At 37.7% G+C, this 19,572-nt stretch overlaps 1 protein-coding gene across 4 annotated transcripts in view; it reads right to left on the bottom strand.

Moving 5' to 3' along the window:
• LOC127662780 (stonin-2-like) overlaps positions 1-19,572 on the bottom strand; it is a 55,635-nt gene that overhangs the window by 16,950 nt on the left and 19,113 nt on the right. For 2 of the 4 annotated variants that reach the window (XM_052154112.1, XM_052154113.1), the window contains exons 2-4: positions 15,691-15,837; positions 14,106-14,270; positions 7,709-7,891 (exon numbers count right to left, since the gene is read on the bottom strand). In XM_052154112.1, coding sequence (XP_052010072.1) covers positions 7,709-7,891; positions 14,106-14,270; positions 15,691-15,769 — 427 coding nt within the window. In that variant the 5' untranslated portion in view covers positions 15,770-15,837. Of the gene's footprint in view, positions 1-1,652; positions 1,817-7,708; positions 7,892-14,105; positions 14,271-15,690; positions 15,838-19,572 lie in introns of those variants that run through there. The other 2 variants (XM_052154114.1, XM_052154115.1) reach the window with 2 other exon arrangements.

The raw sequence follows: 19,572 nt of genomic DNA, 5'->3' as shown, positions 1-19,572 counted from the left end.
ACGATTTCAGTATTTTTGCGGCAGACAGACGCAAGTGTGTTTCTGTATCTTGATGTTGAAAACAAAACCAAAGGTTAAAAAAAAGAAGAACAAATGTGAACCGAGCAAGTCTATTCATTGAATTTTGACACCTTTTCATTTCGCGGTTATCAAGCAACACGATTACACACCAGCTGCAGCTTGATGACGCAAGCGTACCGCGGTTCGGATACAAATATATAATGTGAACACAGTCCATCGGGGACAGGGGGGAGGGGGGAGCAATCGAACTCGGGTTCGGAACAGGCAATCGAACCAAGTGTGAAAGCCCCCTAAGACAGTTTGAAACATACCAGCTTAAAACATGATTTAAAACAAGTATTTTGTGTCAACCAACCACACGTTAACCCGTTTTTAGGGGTTTCAATTAAATTAAAGACCAGATTTTTAAATATGACAGGCTAATTTGCTCTTGAATTGATCAGGCCACCCAATTCCATTCTCATAAAACAATTACTATTTATTTACTATGTATGATAGCATGTTTGTAAGGTGAATTGTGGCTTTGTTAATCTTTCTCATGTTTGTAAGTGGAATTGTGGCTTAATCTTTCTCATATTAGTTCAACAGGGTTTGGCACACTGAAAATCTATGCCTCATGGTGCAACTGAAATAGTTACGAATATGAAACTAATAAAAGACTACAATACACCCTGCGATGTGCTCACAATTTAATTGCATACACATATGCGTTGCATATTAATCATAAGAAGCCTCTGACTTCATGGCTTAGATGTTATCAGAACTGGTGGGAGGAGGTTAAAAGATAATCCCAGAGTGTTAGCAGATAAGAAAAAATGCACTTGAACATGAATACTTATGAATAGCTTCAGAGCACCTCCAAAGCAAGTTTGATCATGTTCTTACAAGTGATACATCAAATCGGTCAAAGGGTGAGATGCAAATCTTTACCATCAGCACAAATGTCATTGCTCAACCAAGTTCAAGTTAAATGTGCATAAGGAAAACATTTTAAAAAGTAAACAAATTGACGAAAGAATTGACAAATTGATATCTACCATATCTTTTTTCTTTTTAACAATGCTGCAGTTCAAATACAGAACACAAGTCTGTACTGAGCAAATCACAAATTAAAGAAAGCAAAAGCCTGTTGCTAAGCATCAACTTACAGGTATTTCTTCAAATATCAAGCTCCAAAACAAAACTCAGAAAGAGCACTTCTCCTGTGGCAACATAAACAATGCTAAACGGGAATTGGAAACATGTTCTCACTCTTGTCTATGTCTCAGCTCTTTAAAATGAAGCTTTCAATCTACCCAAATGACCAAACAGAAATGTTTCTTTCTTCCGTTGTGCAGTTTTTAAAGAATACAGAATTGAAAGATCGACTTCAGATAAATATATGCTTAATCAGTATAAAAAATGTCAAGTCATGTCATGTTTTGCTTAAAGAGGCATGGCTAAATGAAAATCAAAACTCCTACTGCAACATTGTTAATCCACATGCATTTACAAGACAAACACTGTCTAAAAACGTTCATACAAACACTGAACAAAATACAAAATGTAAAGAAAATAATTCGAACATGTTTGAATCTTAAGCATTAAATCAGCCTTGTAGCTCACAAAGCAGTGCAGGCAAAGAGACTTACCAGTACAGTAGGTTTAATAGTCCAGGTGCTAAAGAGAAGAAACAGATGGGACACCAATTGTGAGGCTTCAATACTACACCATGCCGTAAGACACAAGTCACATGACCTACCCTGGCTGTGAAATTGCCCATACAGTTAAGTCGAGACATGTAGTTGCCTGTTGGTCTGCCTGCCTCTTTCACAGAATGGAGTCTCAATTCTTTAACAGGTAGCTGTCCTTAAAGAAACTCTTTTCCACACCTCAACACTTGCAGACAGAGGGGGCATTCTTTAAAAAATGATTGGTGGAAAACAAATTTGTATGCTCTAAAGGACTCCCTCTTTTCTTCACAAGTCAAAACAGGGTTGTAACCATGAGGAAGTTGTATTTCTGTCCTCTGTCCATCCTGATTATGTATCTTATAAAAGAGAAAACACTACCTTAAAAAGTGCTACATTTCAGAGGCTCTTAAATAACAACTGTTTTTGTCTCAATCCTTTTCTACAGCATTGTGCTATATACCTTTATTTCCCTGATTTCAGATCAGTCCTTATAAACAAAAACAGAGCATTAACTTCGGATTACTCCAGAGTGCGCTCTACAACGTACCCATTAAATATGATTAATCACTATGAGAAATGCACCTATTAATCCTTGATTGGCACTCTAACCGTAATATATAGTTTTATATGATTAAATCATTTTTTCCATCCTCTCTCTCTCTCTCTCTCACTCCCTCACTCCTCCTTCCTTAGAAAAAAACAGGCTGTTTTTGATACTTACAATTTAAGGGGCTGTTCAAAAACAGAACATGTTTTTGATGTGTTATGATCTTGCTTGTGTGATATTGCTCAAAATAATAAGTATTGATATGTATAAATATAGGCAGTCAAATGATAACATGCTCATGGTTGTGACATTTTAATCATGAGGATTTATGCATTGTGAGCATTAGAGTATGTTTACATAGTAAAATACAGCAAGAAAAAATACTGTTTTCCCATCTCTCCTAAGCGGAGTTTTCCTATAACGTGAATGACAGCTGCAGGTGTGAGTTACAGGAGGTGTGTGTTTTCACAAGGACATTTGCAGGAGACAAAAGTCACGAACGGTGAGGAAGAGCGTGAGATTCCCAACAGGATGTGCTCTTAAAGTGATAGTTCACCCAAAAATAAAAAATGGATTACAAAATCTGACTTTTTATTCTCCATGTAACACAGAAGTTTAGGCATATTGAGAACCTCGGTCACAATTTACTTTAATTGAATGAAAAAAAAAAGATGCAATGAAAGTGAACAGTGACTTAGACCAAAATTCGGCTTAAACATCTCCTTTTGTGTTTCACGGAAGAACGAAACACAAAGGGGTCTGGAACAGCATGAGGGAGTAAATAAAGACAACATTTTCATTGTTGGGTTAACTATCCCTTTAAAACAAGCTGTTGCTTCACTCTATAACCTCTGCTCCATGCAAACTGATGACAATACTCTTCTGTGTAGACTCCACTGGATGTGACAACCACATTCATACACACACTCTTTCACTTCCTCTTTCTCTCTCACACACATATACACACCCATTGCATCTCTATGGACAGCAGCATTCTTATGCATTACAGGAAAAGGAATTAGAAGGAAAAGCACATTGTATATCAAAAGCGCTACACGTCCTGATAAAGAATAGCATCTACCATCTGTGCCTTTAAATTAGCCCAACACAAAGCTTCCATAAAAGGCCGACTGCCATGCCTTTCACCATAAAGCTGCATAAATATTTTGCATTCACAATGGTGTCTGCTTACAATGACACAATCATATAAAACTGTAACGCATTTTATGTTTCATAAATAAAAACAAATGACACCAGTCGAGAACATGAATTTCACTACAAATAACGTGGTATCACTGGAGATTTGCAATATGTTCAAACACTGAATGTAACTCTGTGAAAATGACTGCACAGAAGGACTACATTCACATTTAATCAGTAATTACACACAAATTTACACACAGTCATAAACAAACAATCATGTACCAATACCCTATGGTCACATGGCAGAGGAAAACAAACAGAGCAACACCCTGCTGCCAAGATTCAGCAGAATACACATTAATATAGTGGGACCAGGAGCAAAGGCCAGTGGGTATGGCGAGAGAAGGCCTACAGCTCGATAGGGAAAACACATTTCTGAATAACTGTTAAATGGTGGCTAGGTTTGGTAACCCTTAAAAATATCAGAACCAAAGGATTTTCATGACTTTCAGTTTTGTTAACGGTTCTCCAACGTGAATTCTTCTGCTGATGCAACCCCGTACTAAAATACTCTGACAGTGTTTCCTGCTACTATTGACTAAGCAGCACTGAAATACTGCTATTTTAACCAGCAGCGTGAAACATGCAGTGCTATCAGTATAGTCTGATTCCCAAAAAAATGACTCAGAATCGTTAAGAGGAAGCAGAATCGTTAAATTCTTCACGATTCACATTCCTACTGCAGGCTCTAACAGACAATAAAATTAAAATATGGAAAATAAAAGACATTTGTAAGAAGATGGCTGTAACTCCATAAAAACCTTGTAAAATACTTCGTAGACTAATTAGTAGAGAGGGCAAAGGCAAGCATCAGTCATTTATGTGGACACCAGAAAGCGGCTTCTTGAGAGAGAGAACAGATTATTACGAGAAAACAGCGTTCCGGTTTACATGCACTGTATAAGCGGTGTACTCTGTACTCCCGTGTGCTTGTGGCTCAGTCCGTCATCAACTTTCTCCACAGTGACGTAATTTTCCTACAACGCTTGTGTAAATAACAAACATGCCATCCGAGGAAGACTTTGCCATTTTATTCTCCTTTATTACCAGATAGAGTCGTTGCTGTGTTTGTTTCCTTAACTTTCTATTGCAACCTGCAGCGGAATTGCGATGCAACAGTGGTAATCCCCTCTAGTGTAAAATTCTGGGATTCCCCCAAAAGTACAAGCGCAAAAATGTGACAGTCAATATTTTGCATTCGTGAGTATAAATAGGTACAGTTTATAGTGTATGTGATTTTCCCACTGTACTCCTAGAAATGTTTAAATCTTTTCCCTGTGATGACTTGTGCTCCTGTGAAATTTGTTATCCCAGTCTGTTCCATGCACGCACTCTTCAAACGCCCATCAGAATGCAGCTTATATGTTTACATGGCAACATTAAGCCGTGTTCTCAGAGAGAAACCTAGCTGTGAAACCTAGGTCTTTCTCTTAATCCCTTAAATGTCATAAGGAAATCAGCATTCTAGTTTACATGACGTTTCAGAACGGTGCTTTCTGCAAAAACCCTGGAATAAACCGTTTTATTAAGCGCATGTAAACAGGGTCACTATTACTATCGCTCATATACTTTGGCTTAGGGTTTAATACTGAGGTTTAGGCTTAAGTACTAAAACCTAGCTGCATAACTCACTTTGCTTCTACACTGTTTGTGATATGGACATGAATGATACCTCAAATTTGGCATCTTTCTGATGAGAGTTGTGCTTTTACTTTTCTAAGGATTTAGGACTTAAAGGGATAACTGACCCAAAAATAAACATTCTCTCATTATTTACTCAACCTCATGCCACTGCAGAGGCTTGTACCATGAAGTCGGTTTCGGTGGCTAGCCAGGTAAGTTTTAGTTTAGTTTGCCTTAACCCCAGGTTTTAAGCACCATGAAAGTTGGTCAGCTTTTAGCGGTGTTCATCACCATAGCAACTTATACTACACAGCTAACCTGCTCCGTAGCATTATTAAAGCCGTCGATACGAATCCAGCGGTTAAATTCATGTCTTCTAAAGCAATACGATCAGTTTTGGTTCAAAAAAATATAAATGTTTAAGTAAATTTTTTTAACTCTTAATCATTGCTTCTGGTAAGCTTCACGAGAGGCTCCTCACCGGAAGCATGATTTAGAGTTTAAAAAAGTACATAAATATTTATCTTATAAATACCAAAACAGATTGTGTCTCTTTAGAAGACTTTAATTTAACTGCTGGAGTCATATGGATAAAGTTTATGCTGACTGTCTGTGATTTTTGGAGCTTCAAATATCGGATCACCATCCACTTACATTTTAAGGACCTACTGAGCTAAGATATTTTTATAATTGTCTTCAAATGTGTTCTGGTGAAGAAAGTAAGTCATACACACGTGGGATATTCATTTTTGGTTGAATTCTCGCATTAAATATTGATCTGTTTCTTACCAACACCTATCATATCACTTCAGAACATATGGATTCAACCACTGGAGTTGTAAGGATTACTTTTATCATTTTTGGGTGAAATGTCCCATTGAGATTTCTGTCTGACATACAATGAAAGGGGTGAAAGAACTGAACTTACAGGGATGAATGGGCCCAAGGCATATTTAGTGACCAGATTTATCATAGAGACTTGTGGGTGGACTCCATTAACAGTAAGCAACCTCTCAGCAATGCCCTAGCAACCACCCAGTACACCCCCCTGTACACCCTAGGAACAGCATTTCAACATTCTTCTAACGCAGGGGTCATCAACCTTTTTGAGTGCCATTTTTTATTTTCCTGGTCAATGGCTGTGCCGATGCAAACCAGATAGCAATGCCCTGCCAATATGGATCATGGAGGTGGATGTTTTGAACAAGCAAGCACCACTCACATTTTCTAAAAAATCTAGTTCTACAAATTATTAATTACCTGATGCTTTTATCCACAGTGACTGAAAGTACACTTAATACAGGAACAGCCCACTTATAATAATCTGGACACAACAGCGACATTTAATGGACTGTTATTTGTGGTTTGAAGTGGTTATCAGCCCAAATCTTTACCCACTAGGCCACACCAAGCCTAAGACTTTAAACTATCCAAATGACTATACTTTTTTCAAAACTGAGAAATAGCGATCAAACTCCAATGCAGCTTGTCAAAGTTAAACATTGAACTATATATTGTAATATGTGCCAGGCTTAATACTCAATATCATGCACTGCTATTCCTACAGTCCTCAAGAGAATATTCTGTTGCAGTGATTCCACCTTCCCTCAATCTGAAAAAAGAAGCATGCTGCATTTAAATAAATAAAACGGTCTTAGGCACCTCACGCACCGCCTCCTGTCTCCATAGAAACCCTGGGCTGGAGTGAACTATTGCTGGAGGGCCGAGGCGATAGTCCTGAGATGGAACGCGTAGGAGCGCTACCTGCTCCTCTGCAAATTACCTGCGAGAGAGAAACGGTTCTGCCTCAAGTCAGCCCAGCGTTCCTTCAGAGCCACCATCACTCAACCGAGAGGAGCGTCTGAGGAGCAGCTGTCACAGACCGTATGAATTTATTCACCCTGATTCCTCCATCATTTACTCCTAAACCTGCCGTCTTTTCATTCTGCTTGCGTGCCTGGATGCAGCCCTGGAGGCTGTGCTGGGCAACGGAAGGGATTTATTGATGGATAATTCAGTGTGTGAAGCATTTCCTGGGTGAGTCTCACTTCCTCCTGTCCTCTCATGAGGGGACAGAGTTTAATTACCATTTGAGGCATTGGGAGGATATAAACACCCACTCACAGATGTTTGGATGATAAGAATTACCTATTTATTAACTAGAAGATATGACTCTGTGGGGCAAGATCATCAAACAGTAGAGTGTAGTATTTTAGCACATAAACCTCTGTGTTATTCAATAACCACCCACAATCCAATTAAAGTAGGCAGGAACCGAATCCAGTTTAACCAGGCACTATCTATGTAAATTACTCATAGCCTTATTTGCATGGTGCAATTAACATCAAGCCATTACTGCCCACGGAATGCAGGCAGTAAACAAAATCCATTTGTGTACATTTTCTAGTGATCATGATGGCAGTAATTCATCCATCTGTCTATTTGAATAGGGAATAATGTTGGTGACGGTTATGCTCCAAAACATATTTCAAATCAGTGATGCTTCTATCAAAAATGTGATTGGCTCTTTTAACTGCCAGACGGGACTGAAGACGCCATATTTAGCATTACGGTTTCTACCGTTAATTTTTCAACAAGTGTTCTGTCTCGTCTGCTTTATAATGTCTCTGGTAGTACTCACTGGGAGAGTGCGGGCAGGAGGGTGTTTGACTGGGCGGCTCTTCTGTGTTAAGTGATGGCAGGTCACAGGAGGACTCCCCCATGCTCACAGAGCTCTGCTCCTCTGATTGGGTGGTCCAGCTGCTCTCTGATGGAGGAACGGTGCTCCAGAAGCTGGCCGAAGAGCAAACGCTGTGCCTGGGGCCTGCAATGAAACAGCAATGCCTTAGAGGGAAATAAATGTAGAATATGCACTCATGTAAAAACAAATCAATGCCCCGATGTAGAACATCTGTGTGAGAATGTGTGAATAAATGTGTGCTGCTAATGAACAGGTGTTATCTTTGAATAAGGAAGAGAGACTATTAAATATTCACACTGGGGAAAAGTGCTTTAGTAAAGGATTAAACATCAAGGATGAGGCAAGATACCGCAGCATACTGATGTGTATCGACCTCGTCAAACAATCATATCAATCTATTCAAATATTTTAATTAGCAATGCTGTAATTCCTATCAGAGGACAGATTACTTAGATTATGAATTGCACTGTATTAAAACATGTTTTGAGACAATGATAGAGAGAACATGGTAATATCAAACAGATGATGTTTTAGAAACAGGTTTGAGTGGGGCCTGGGTAGCTCAGCAAGGAAAGATGCTGACTGCCACACCTGGAGTCACAAGTTCAAATCCAGGGCGTGCTGAGTGACTCCAGTCAGCCTTCCTAAGCAACCAATTGGCCCGGTTGCGAAGGTGGGTAGAGTCTCAGTCACGTTGGGTTAACGTCCTCATGGTTGCTATAATGTGGTTCTCACTCTCAGTGGGTTTCATGTGGTGAGTTGTGCAGGGATGCCGGACATTAGTGTGAAGCTTCCACACGCACTAGGTCTCCGCGGTAAAGCACTCAACGAGCTACGTGATAAAATGCACGGATTGACGTCTCAGCCAACTGAGATTCGTCCTCCGCCACCACGAGGACATAGAGCACATTGGGAAATGGGCATTCCACGTCGGGGAGAAAACCCAGACACATTTCAAGTTCTTTAAATCCAGTAAGCACCTCGGCTGTTTAATTAAACAGTTATGATTATATCAGTATCAGAATGAGCTTTACTGCCAAGTATACTTCCACATACAAGGGATTTTTCTTGGTGACAGAAGCTTCCAGTGCACAAACAATACAACAAGACAGAGATAATAATAATAAAAAATAAATACAAATAAAAAAATACAATACAAATAAAAAGATAATTGAAATATAAGTATATATAGAAATAAACCAAAAAAAAAAAAATATATATATATATATATATATATATATATATATATATATATATATATATATATATATATATATAAATTATGTACAAATATAAATCTGTTATATACAGTGCAAGGGAATGTAATGCAGAAGAGGTAGGGTATGTTAAATAATATAATTGAATAGGCTGTGTATTGCATGTAATTATCGTATAGTTTTTAAACTGTTCATGAGATGGATAGTCCGAGGAAAAAACTGTTCTTGTGCCTGACGGTTCTGGTGCTCAGTGCTCTGTAGCGCCGGCCAGAACACAACAGTTCAAAAAGGTAGTGGGCTGGGTGATTGGGGTCCAGAGTGATTTTACCAGCCCTTTTCCTCACTCTGAAATTTATTGAAGGGAGGGCAGGGGGCAACAAGTAATCCGCTAAGCACTCTGAACTGTCCTTTGTAATCTTCTGATGTCTGATTTCGTAGCTGAACCAAACCAGAGAATTACTTAAATGCAGAGGACAGACTTAATGACTGCGGAGTAGAATTGGATTAGCAGCGCCTGTGGCAGGTTGAACTTACTCAACTGGCAAAGGAAGTACAACCTCTGCTGGGCCTTTTTCACAATGGAGTCAATGTGGGTCTCCCACTTCATGTCCTGTGAGATGGTAGTGCCCAGGAACCTAAATGACTCCACTCCTTCCACAGTGCCGTTTAGAATGTGAGCGGGGTCAATGTTGGGGTGTTTCTCCTAAAGTCCACAATCATCTCTACTGTTTCGAGTGTGTTGAGCTCTAGGTTGTTATGAATGCATCAGTGAGCCAGCCGTTCAACCTCCCTTCTGTATTCAGGCTCATAGTAATCTTAGATGAGGTCGATGACAGTAGTGTCATCTGCAAACTTCAGGAGCTTGACAGAGGGGTCATTGGCAGTTGTTGGTATACAGGGAGAAGAGTAGTAGGGAGAGCACACATCCCTGGGGGGCACCAGTGCTGATCAAATATGTGCTGGAAGTGTATGTAAGAGTACGGGTCTGGAGGAATATAAACACTCACCAGAATAAACGAGGAAAACTCCCACGGCAAATAGAAAGCCTTACAGATGATAAAAAGCTTCAGAGTATATATATATACACAAATACAGAGTATGTGTGTATATATATATATATATATATATATATATATATATATATATATATATATATATATATATATATATATATATATATATACATACATACATACACACACACACACACACACACACACACACACACACACACACACACACATTTAAAACACGGGATGTGCACAAGCCTAGCAACAAATCCTACCTTGCAGGTAACAGATAAGGTTTATCTTCTTTCAAACTGTTTTAACAACTAAAAGGAGGTGTGACCTACTTAAAAATGAAGCACAAAATACAAAACAAGAACTGAGTGTAGGAAATGTTGCATGTAATGTAAATGTATGTTATTTTTGGTTTGCACTGTGAGACAGTAAGTCCAGCTTTTCCTTCATTACACAAGGAACAAAGGGCAATAAAAGAGGGTGATTATCAACATCCTGTAATGCAATGAAGTGAAACAATCAGATTGTGATTCAGATCATGACAATGATACAGTAACTCTAAGATTAACACGACTGTATCAGTAGAAGAGTGAAACCAACTGAAAGAGGAATGAGATTTAGAAAAGTAAGGGCAACGAAAGAAAATGGTCATAAGAAGTTTAAATTGAGACAACATTAGAAATTACAATACATTTTTACGCTTGTATTACAGACCCACCTATATTTACACAGTTTTTTCAACGTGATTAGCTTGTGTGGTAGCTCACCTCATAGAGTGTTGGACTTGGAACGTGGAAGACTGTAGTTCGAGCCCAGTCAAGCACGCAGGATGAGGTGTGAGATGAAAGTGTCATAAAAGGAACACATAATTATATAGTTGCTTCAGAAAGTGTGCTTTTCATATTGCATTTCCTTTTATGACACTATCGGTTAGGGTTAGGTGTTGATTAAGGGTAAGGATATCTGTTTGTTAACCTCTCATTTGCTTTTATGAAACTATTGGTTATGTTTAGGTAAGTTTCTGGTTAGGGAGGTATGTTTTACTCATTAAAACCTCATCCTAACATTCACCTTTAAAAACCTAGTCTGATCCAATTGAATTCCAATGGATAAAACCAAGCATCGCTCCACTTTTTTTCACTCAGAAATATGCCAGATTACAGAATAAAAATGGGTTAAATGGAAAGCTTCACCCAAAATTCTCTCATCATTTACTCACCCTCATGATATCCCAGGTGTGGATGACTTTCTTCTGCTGAACACATTTGAAGAAAAATAGAAAAATATCTCAGCCAAGTAGGGCCTTAAAATGCAAGTGGATTGTGATCCAAATTTTTGAAGCTCCAACAATCACAGACAGTCAGCATAAACATCATCCATATGACGTTAGCGGTTAAATTAATGTCTTCTAAAGCGATACAATACATTTTGGTGAGAAAAAGATACATTTTGAAGTACGTTTTCATAATACGCATTCATGAGAGCACTGAGTTTACGTGGTCTCTAGTATATAGCATTCGCATGTGCATGTTACAGATGCAATCTCACATTCATCTCTCGGCTGAGACATCCAGGATAAGCACATAAACGCCCTATTGTGAAAATGGCAGATACAAATATATATCTAAACCAAAACCAACAAAGCTTTGTACAGTGTTCATCCTACTCACTTGTACAGCGCTGCTCTTCCGCGTGTCAAAAGTGCATCAGATCTCACGTGTCACACATGCCAATGCGATTAAATCACAAGTGCATACCGCTGCTGACCAGTAGCAATGGTTTATAGGTTAAAAAAAAGCAGTCATGTTACTTTAGAAATTAATTTTACATTAATTGATCTGCTGGAGATGCATAGATGACATTCATGCTGACTGTCTGTTCTTTCTGGAGCTTCAAAAGTCGGAACACCATCCGCTTGCATTTAAAGGACCTACTGAGATGAGATATTCTTCTATATTTCTTCAAATGTGCAGATACAAAAAAAGAACATAATACACATCTGGGATGGCACAAGGTTAAGTAAATGATGAGAGAATTAAAATTTTTGGGTTAACTAACCTTTTAAGAAACCTTTTGTGCTGACTTTAAGCACAAGTGAAAAGTCTGACACAATACCATGCTCTCTTTACCATCACACAAAATCTATTATTTTCATACATGTTGCCAGTTAAAGTGAAATCTTTAAGATTCAAATGCATTGTTTTTAATATTTTAAGAGTCTTCTCAGGCTATGAGAAAATAACATAAGTGTGCATCTGGGATTACTCCACCTAACACTCCTTTTCCTAAGGGTTCCTAAACCAGTGACATCACCATACACAACTTCACATAGATCCCAATGTGTTGGGATGGGGAAAAAAAAGTATTTTGTAGTTAACAGTAAGACAATGTCCTAACCTGATGCATGTTGAGATAAGCATTTTGTCTGTCCACAATAAATGCAAAACTGATGTCCCATGCAGCACATTCACAGCCAATCAAAACAAATTTGATGTTTAATGTTGAATTCGATTTTGGTTTGGACAAAAACTCTGATTAACATTGGAAAAGAAACATTTTATTGCTTGTTGCTTTATCATGTCACATCTGGTTTGCATAGTAACATGCTTTAGAAACCGAGAAATGCGTTTCTAAAGCATGACTTATTCTTCTAAAGCATGACTTAGATCACGCCAACATGATGTCCCTGCTACCTCAGTTATGTTATCGCATTAAAGACCGATATCGCTTATTGTCTTGTTTTCTCTTGATTCAAAGTGATACGAAGTTGGCTGCCTTCAACACACAAATATAAATAATTTAAAATGGATAAACCCAACCTCTGGCTTTGCCGACAGAAAACGCTCCCTCTAGACCACACATGAAAATTAAGGCGTGTAACCTGAAATTATATGTTGGACAGCCTCTGTAATCTGACTAAATATGTAGTAGTTAAACAAACCCTGGCTTGATCTCTTAGTGATGATATTTTGAAGGAATGATACATTGGCTGCACCCTCGACTTCTTCCTAAGGCAGATTTCATGCAAGGACAACAACAGCTGAGATGAAAACTGTGCTTATGGCTTCAATTAGGGTTTGAAGGGCTTGGCCATTTGTGTGTTGCTGCAGTCAGGTCTCTCAAAACAGACTTCCTGGGAAAGAGTTGCTGGCAGGACTCCTGGCTTTGACAGGCATGGGGGTGGGTGAGTCAAGAGAAAGACATAAAGAGAGACAGGCAAGACTAGACAAAGTATCAGGCCTACAGGAAATGACACAGACCCAATCTCTGTTCTATAATGTCGCTAGTGGGCGTTCCTACTGCTGTCGGTCTAACGTTATTGCTGAACTAAACGTCTGGCCATATGTCTTGAAAATCTGATCAAAGAAAAGGCATTTTGCCAGCAAAATTAAGATATTCTCATTTGAAAGGGAATCAGTTTTCTTGTCCCTAAAAAAGCACATTCTGCATGGGAGAGTTTTTATATGAACTGCAGCAGTGCTCAATGCATCATATCATTAATAAGATGAACGATCTATCAATGTATGAATCAAACTCACTCAGTTTAGTTGCCACGCATCGTTTTTTATTATATCTATCTATGTGGTTACAGACAAATCATATAGAACAGTCACAGAAACTTCTCTGTCTTGCCTGCACTCAACTCCCATTATCTCAACGAGATGGGTGACATGAACTCCAATGACGGCTTCTTTAATACTATTGGTTATCGCTCCTCATTTGGAGTCACCAGCCATGCCCACATTTAGTCTTCTTAAGTCACTCGATTTCAATGATGTCATACCTGGTGCTACGTGTATTGATATGGCAGGTTTGATGCACATGGACTACTTTTTATGGTGAATTATGTCCCTATTTGCTTTTGCTGAATGAAAAAGAACAGTGTGAACATTCTGTAAAATATCACTTTTTGTGTTTCACGTACGAAAGAAAAATTGGTTTAGAACATTTTGAGGGTGACTAAGTGATGACAGAACTTTTCATTTTGGGTGAACTATCCCTTTAAAGAGCAGATAAATGTAAACTATGGTGAGCTCAAATAATGACTCCACCTTCCATTCCATGTGTAAACAAATCCTCCTTATGTAGTCCTCGTACCTTTTACCTGCGTTGGGGGAGGTGGAGATGGAGACCGTGGTTTGTCATCAAACAGAACCCAGGAAGTCTGTTGCTCTGGCTTCTGGGCTGGCACATATGGTACTTCTGTCCATGTTGAAGAGTCCACCACAGGCTGGTCTAAAGAGGGCTGGAGGCTGTCCTTATCTAGGGACCCGAAGAAACAAAGTTAAAGAAACACAGCCTCTTCTCTGAAGAAAAAGGTCACAGCAAAATGTTAAATCTAGCAGGGTGCTAGAACTGTAGACTGTTGCCAAAGAAATCACTATGGAGCTGTGACCTCAGGACACAGGAATCTCACAGAAAGGTCTGAACGCACACTCACACAGCAAACTCTAACAGAGCAGATGAACTGATGTTCAAACACCAGAAATGATGGTTCACCCAAAAGAAAAAAGAAAAAATGTACTCACCCAAATGTTGTTCTAAACCCATATGACTTTCTTTTTCCAGCAGAACAAAAAAAGGAGATGTTTAGCAGAATGTTTGTCACAGTCACCATTCACTTTTATTGCATCTTATTTCTTAGGCTAGCCTTCTGCCTATTATCTCTTTTTCCATTCCATGGAGGGAAAGACATAATATAGGTTTGGAACAACATGATGAGGGTGAGTCAATTATTACAGAATTGGCAGTTTTTTATTAACTACGCCTTTAAGTCTTGAATCTATTTTTAATTAGGCTCAGGAACTTCATCTAGAGCTCTAAATATTTAAAAACACTTTACACACTTTTATCCATAGTGATTTTAAGAACAGTCACAGTATTATTCAAATAATAAAATAAGTTCCCTTTCATTCTTTGTGTGAAATTAAATCCATGACCTTGATGTTGCTAGATCCACAATCTACCAGTTGAGTTACATAACAGGCATTCTGTCTGACTTAGGTAAGTAAAGAAACTTGGTTATCTATAAAAACTATATTTGCATTTCCAGAGGGAAATACTACTGATTACATGGCAGCAAAAGAAGTGTTAAAGGAACAATTCACCCAAAAATTATAATTCTCTCATCATTCACTTGCATTGTGAGGACATACAAATCTGAAACATTATTCTAAAACTCTTAATTTGTGTTCTGCAGAAGAAAGAAAGTCATACACATGATGCCATGAGAGTTAGTAAATGATGAGACAAGTTAAATTTTTGGGTGAACTATCCCTTTAAAGTTTTAAGTAAGCTTAAGTTTTATGCTTTATCAAAGAAGCCTTAAACTTTGCAATTACCATTACACCCATTATGTGTAGTGTTTTCTGTTGGCTGTGCATGAAAAATAATATAATACACTGTAAAGATGTGACACTATCTAAGGTGGCTAAAGATGGTTAAATAAATGCAAGAAAGAAGATCTATTCAGCATGCAACTCTATTACAATAACATCATCAATGATGACATCATCAATGTTGGATAGATTTTAAATTGTGAACATTCTAACAAGTAACTTATTGAGAGATTTTTAAACTGCAATCTGAAAGTGCTTATACCACACCTAAAACAGAAATCTCTACAAAACAAAGTTTGAACAGTATCTGTATATACTGTATGTATCTGGACGTTTGTACATACCTGCCTGTAACCCCTCATCTGAAAAAGCAACCCAGCCTGCTCTTGGAGCTCCAGTCCTGCTACTGGATGTAGCAGCCATGGGAGTTTGTATCCTGTTAACTTGCGTCACTCCCCCAAATTCATGGACTCCATGACCACCTAGTTAGGCTTAAGATCAGAAAACAGCCATTACTCATTAAATTATAATGAACAATTGTTATACAAATATACCAGATGCAAAAAATGTGCCAACTAGAGACTTTTTTGTTACCACAATTAAATAACCCCTTACAGGAATAACACAATAGAGAGATAGCCAATGATGAACTCTGAGCCTACAGTATATTGTCCAGGCCAAGTTAATCTAACCATTGCAGGTAGTGGTGACAGCAGTAAACACAGGGTTGTGAGGCTTATGCAAGTAGCTTTGACTGCCAACCAGAAAACAACATGCCTAAACAAGGCCTCTGAAAACAGGAGGGAGGATATGTGAAGCAACAGGATGGACTACTAATAAATGCCAGACAAATGAAGACCATTTTCATATGTAGCTACTACAGGTTACTTAGTAGTTGAATATGTTAACATCATACATAGGAAGAATGAAACCATACACTGCAAAAATAGTTTTCTAGTCTAAATATCCTTAAAACAAGACACAATTACTTTAGAAGCTACATTTTTAAAAATAGTAAGACTGATTTTCTTGTGTTTAGAATCAGAATGAGCTTTATTGCCAAGTGTTCTCACATACACAAGGAACTTTTTTGGTGATGGGAGAAACAAGTGCACACAGAACATTACATTGAGACATGGAATATAAAACAAGGTAAGAGTATAAATAGACATACAAATAATAGGACATATAACAGAATGGCATATGTACATGTGCAAGTGGTAATGTATGTGCAAGTTAGGGTATGTATACTTATTGTGAAATCTAATATTATTTATTGAGGTTTACATTTAAAACAAACCTATTTGCCAATCAGGGTGAAAAAAAATATGTATAACTTAACGAGATATATTATTATCTAAGATATATCATCTGACAATAAATCTCATTATCTTAAACAATTTGCTTCTCCGGCAAATTTATTTTGTTTTAAGGATGCCAGTTTCTCAATCACTTTGAGCCAGAAACACTAGAGTTTTACTTTGCACCAGGGCTGAAACGATTAGTCGACAACGTTGACAATAAAAAATTGTCGACAAAAATTGGCGAATAGTCGTTTGATCTCATTTAACGTAACATGAGATCATATGAAACTCTAATGATGATGCGTGAGAGCAGCACTGCAGTTCGCTCCTGATTGAGGAGAGGAAGAATTACACAGATCACAGTCCAGATGCACTCTAAACTTTCCAAACAGCTTCAGTTTATGTAGATCCCAAAGTACAAGGGAATTATACAAAAATACCAAATAAGTAAATTCAGAAGCACTCTCGTTGGGGAATAAGTGGAGTCTACGCTCTTTAAATGAAACACCCTGGTGTTACATCTTAAATGCAGTTATATTTAATGCGTTATAGCTTTATTAAAGTTCAAATAATACGGAAGGAGATCGTGTAATTAATTACAAACTCCGAAACTGACATTTCTCTGTGCGGTCAGCGCCTCTTCTACGAGTTGCGCAAATGTCTCGATCTAAGGGGGAGACATTGAAGCTGCATATGGCTGAGGCTCACTCTGTCACTGGGACACTCGTCCCTCAAGCGCAGGCGCTTAATGCAGTTAGATTAGAACGTAATGATTATTGAATCATAATATATGTCACTGTGCATTTCTTATTGTGAAGAAAATTGGCAATAAGCAGCTTTATTAATAAGAGAGACTTTGTTTTTAGTGAGTTAAAGACTGAAGTGAGCAGAAAGGTGAGAGAGGGTTGTCTTTGCCCCATTAGCAGCAAAATACGTTTATGATTTGTTTTGGCTTATTTCCAATAAAAATATATAAAACTCATTTAAAACAATGTACGTTTTCTTTAGGAACTATACTGCAGAAGAAAACTTTTTTATCTGAGAATATTGAATAATATAATATAAAAAATACAAATATTTAAAATATCTAAAAATCCTTTTAAAAAGATGCATTCACCTGAGAAGCAGCATATAAGATATTTAGACTTGCTTTTAGAGAATAGATCTTGAATATAAGTATATTTTGTCTTTACTGTACTCGCAGAAGTAAAACAAATACACAAAATATACTTATATTTAAGATACATTCTCTTAAAGCAAGTCTAAATATGTTGCTTCTCAACCTAATGTATCTTGTTTTAAAGATTTCTAGACAATTTTAAATGGACAACAAGACAAAAACACTTGATAACAATAGGTTTTGCAGTGATTTTCTTTACTGAATTAAACTTAATAAAAAGTATTTTTTTCCCTTTAATTCAGTGAATGTCATTTAGAGGTATTTTTAAAAGATGATTTTGTCCTCTTTATTGTTAGTAAGCACGTTTATTACAGGGTATGTAGCATCACGGCCCAGCCCTGCACATTGGTATTTACATTGATTTGTTGAATATGCTAAAACCGGTACTGTCTCTATAACAAAAAACAGCATTTCTGTTCTTTAAATGGCCGTATGTTAACGAGAGAGGACTCTAATGGCTTTACGTCGTTTGTGCTATGCATGATTAGAATTAAATGTTTTTTTGTAGTTGTTTTTGATCAACAACTGACTGTAAAGAACAGAATGGTTATTAAAAGAGACATTATTCAATCACAAATGGCTTGCGTGGACCTCGTCTTTGGACACACATTACACGGAACAACTTTTACTCTCAATGCGCTGTGAAAGGATCTCGCTGCAGAACTACACATTTACTGGTGAATGTGTACACAGAAACTGTGAGTGATTTCCTCTCATTGTAGTAGAGGGTTGTGCATTGAATGAAAGGTCAATCTTGGGATTTAAGAATCGATATCAAGGTTGTTCAAAAAATAAAATTATTTGGTGCATAAAACTCAAAATGTAGGAGCAGGTCACATTTTTACAAGAAAACAAGACAAACATACTGAGCAAGATGTTTTTTTTTTTTTTTTTTTTTTTTAAAGCTGTGCATTCCAAAGAAAATACAAGCTTCAAGTGTCAAGGATCAGTGCACTCTGATGTCTCATCAGTGTCCACTTGGAGCTAGCTGAAAAATGCACCTCCAAAAAAAGCCACTGAGGAAAAACACACTGATTGTGATCAGAATTTTCCAAATCAGAGAGAGTAATTTTTTCTCCTAAAACCTGCAGGAAACACAATCTCATAAAGGAAATACCCTTGGACATGCAGAACATTCTGATAAATTGGGGCCAATTTCGTAACATGTTTTTGTTCTGGTGAATCTCTTCTTTGCATTCACAATCCGGCGACACGCTACACTTCCTCGGCCCCCTATTTCAAACTAAACAAAGCAAGCCCATCCCATCAAGCAAATTCATTCAACATCACTGAACATCCAACGTTTATCAAAAAACTGAATGGTATGGATGCTATCAGTGCTACATCCTCCTCAGCTATTTGAAATATTCAGTTATTTATGTGCTAACTACATACAAAACTATTTTTGTAACATATTTTAATGCTATTGAACTAAAATACCATTACAACAAAACTATTTTGGGAATGTCTATTTTTGACTACATTTTGTTTTCATTTAAACTTCAAATCAGTTAGCAAGTTAAGGCCGAGGGTATATTTCCGTTGTCCACGTTGCTGATCGTTCCGCGCACAGTTTGCCCAACTCAAATTGCCTCATCAACATGGTCTGTGAGAACTGTCCGCTTGCGGTCTGCCTTTGACTGTACAAAAAAAAAAAAATCACAAAGCAGTTGCAATGGGCATGCAACGAACATGTTCGCATTCGCTTGCTTTCAAAATAGTATAGCCTACAGGTGAAACTC

This window comes from Xyrauchen texanus, chromosome 22 (assembly GCF_025860055.1).
Source record: "Xyrauchen texanus isolate HMW12.3.18 chromosome 22, RBS_HiC_50CHRs, whole genome shotgun sequence".
In the NCBI taxonomy this organism is placed as follows: Eukaryota; Metazoa; Chordata; class Actinopteri; order Cypriniformes; family Catostomidae; genus Xyrauchen; species Xyrauchen texanus.
This window is presented reverse-complemented; position numbering and strand designations above follow the sequence as displayed.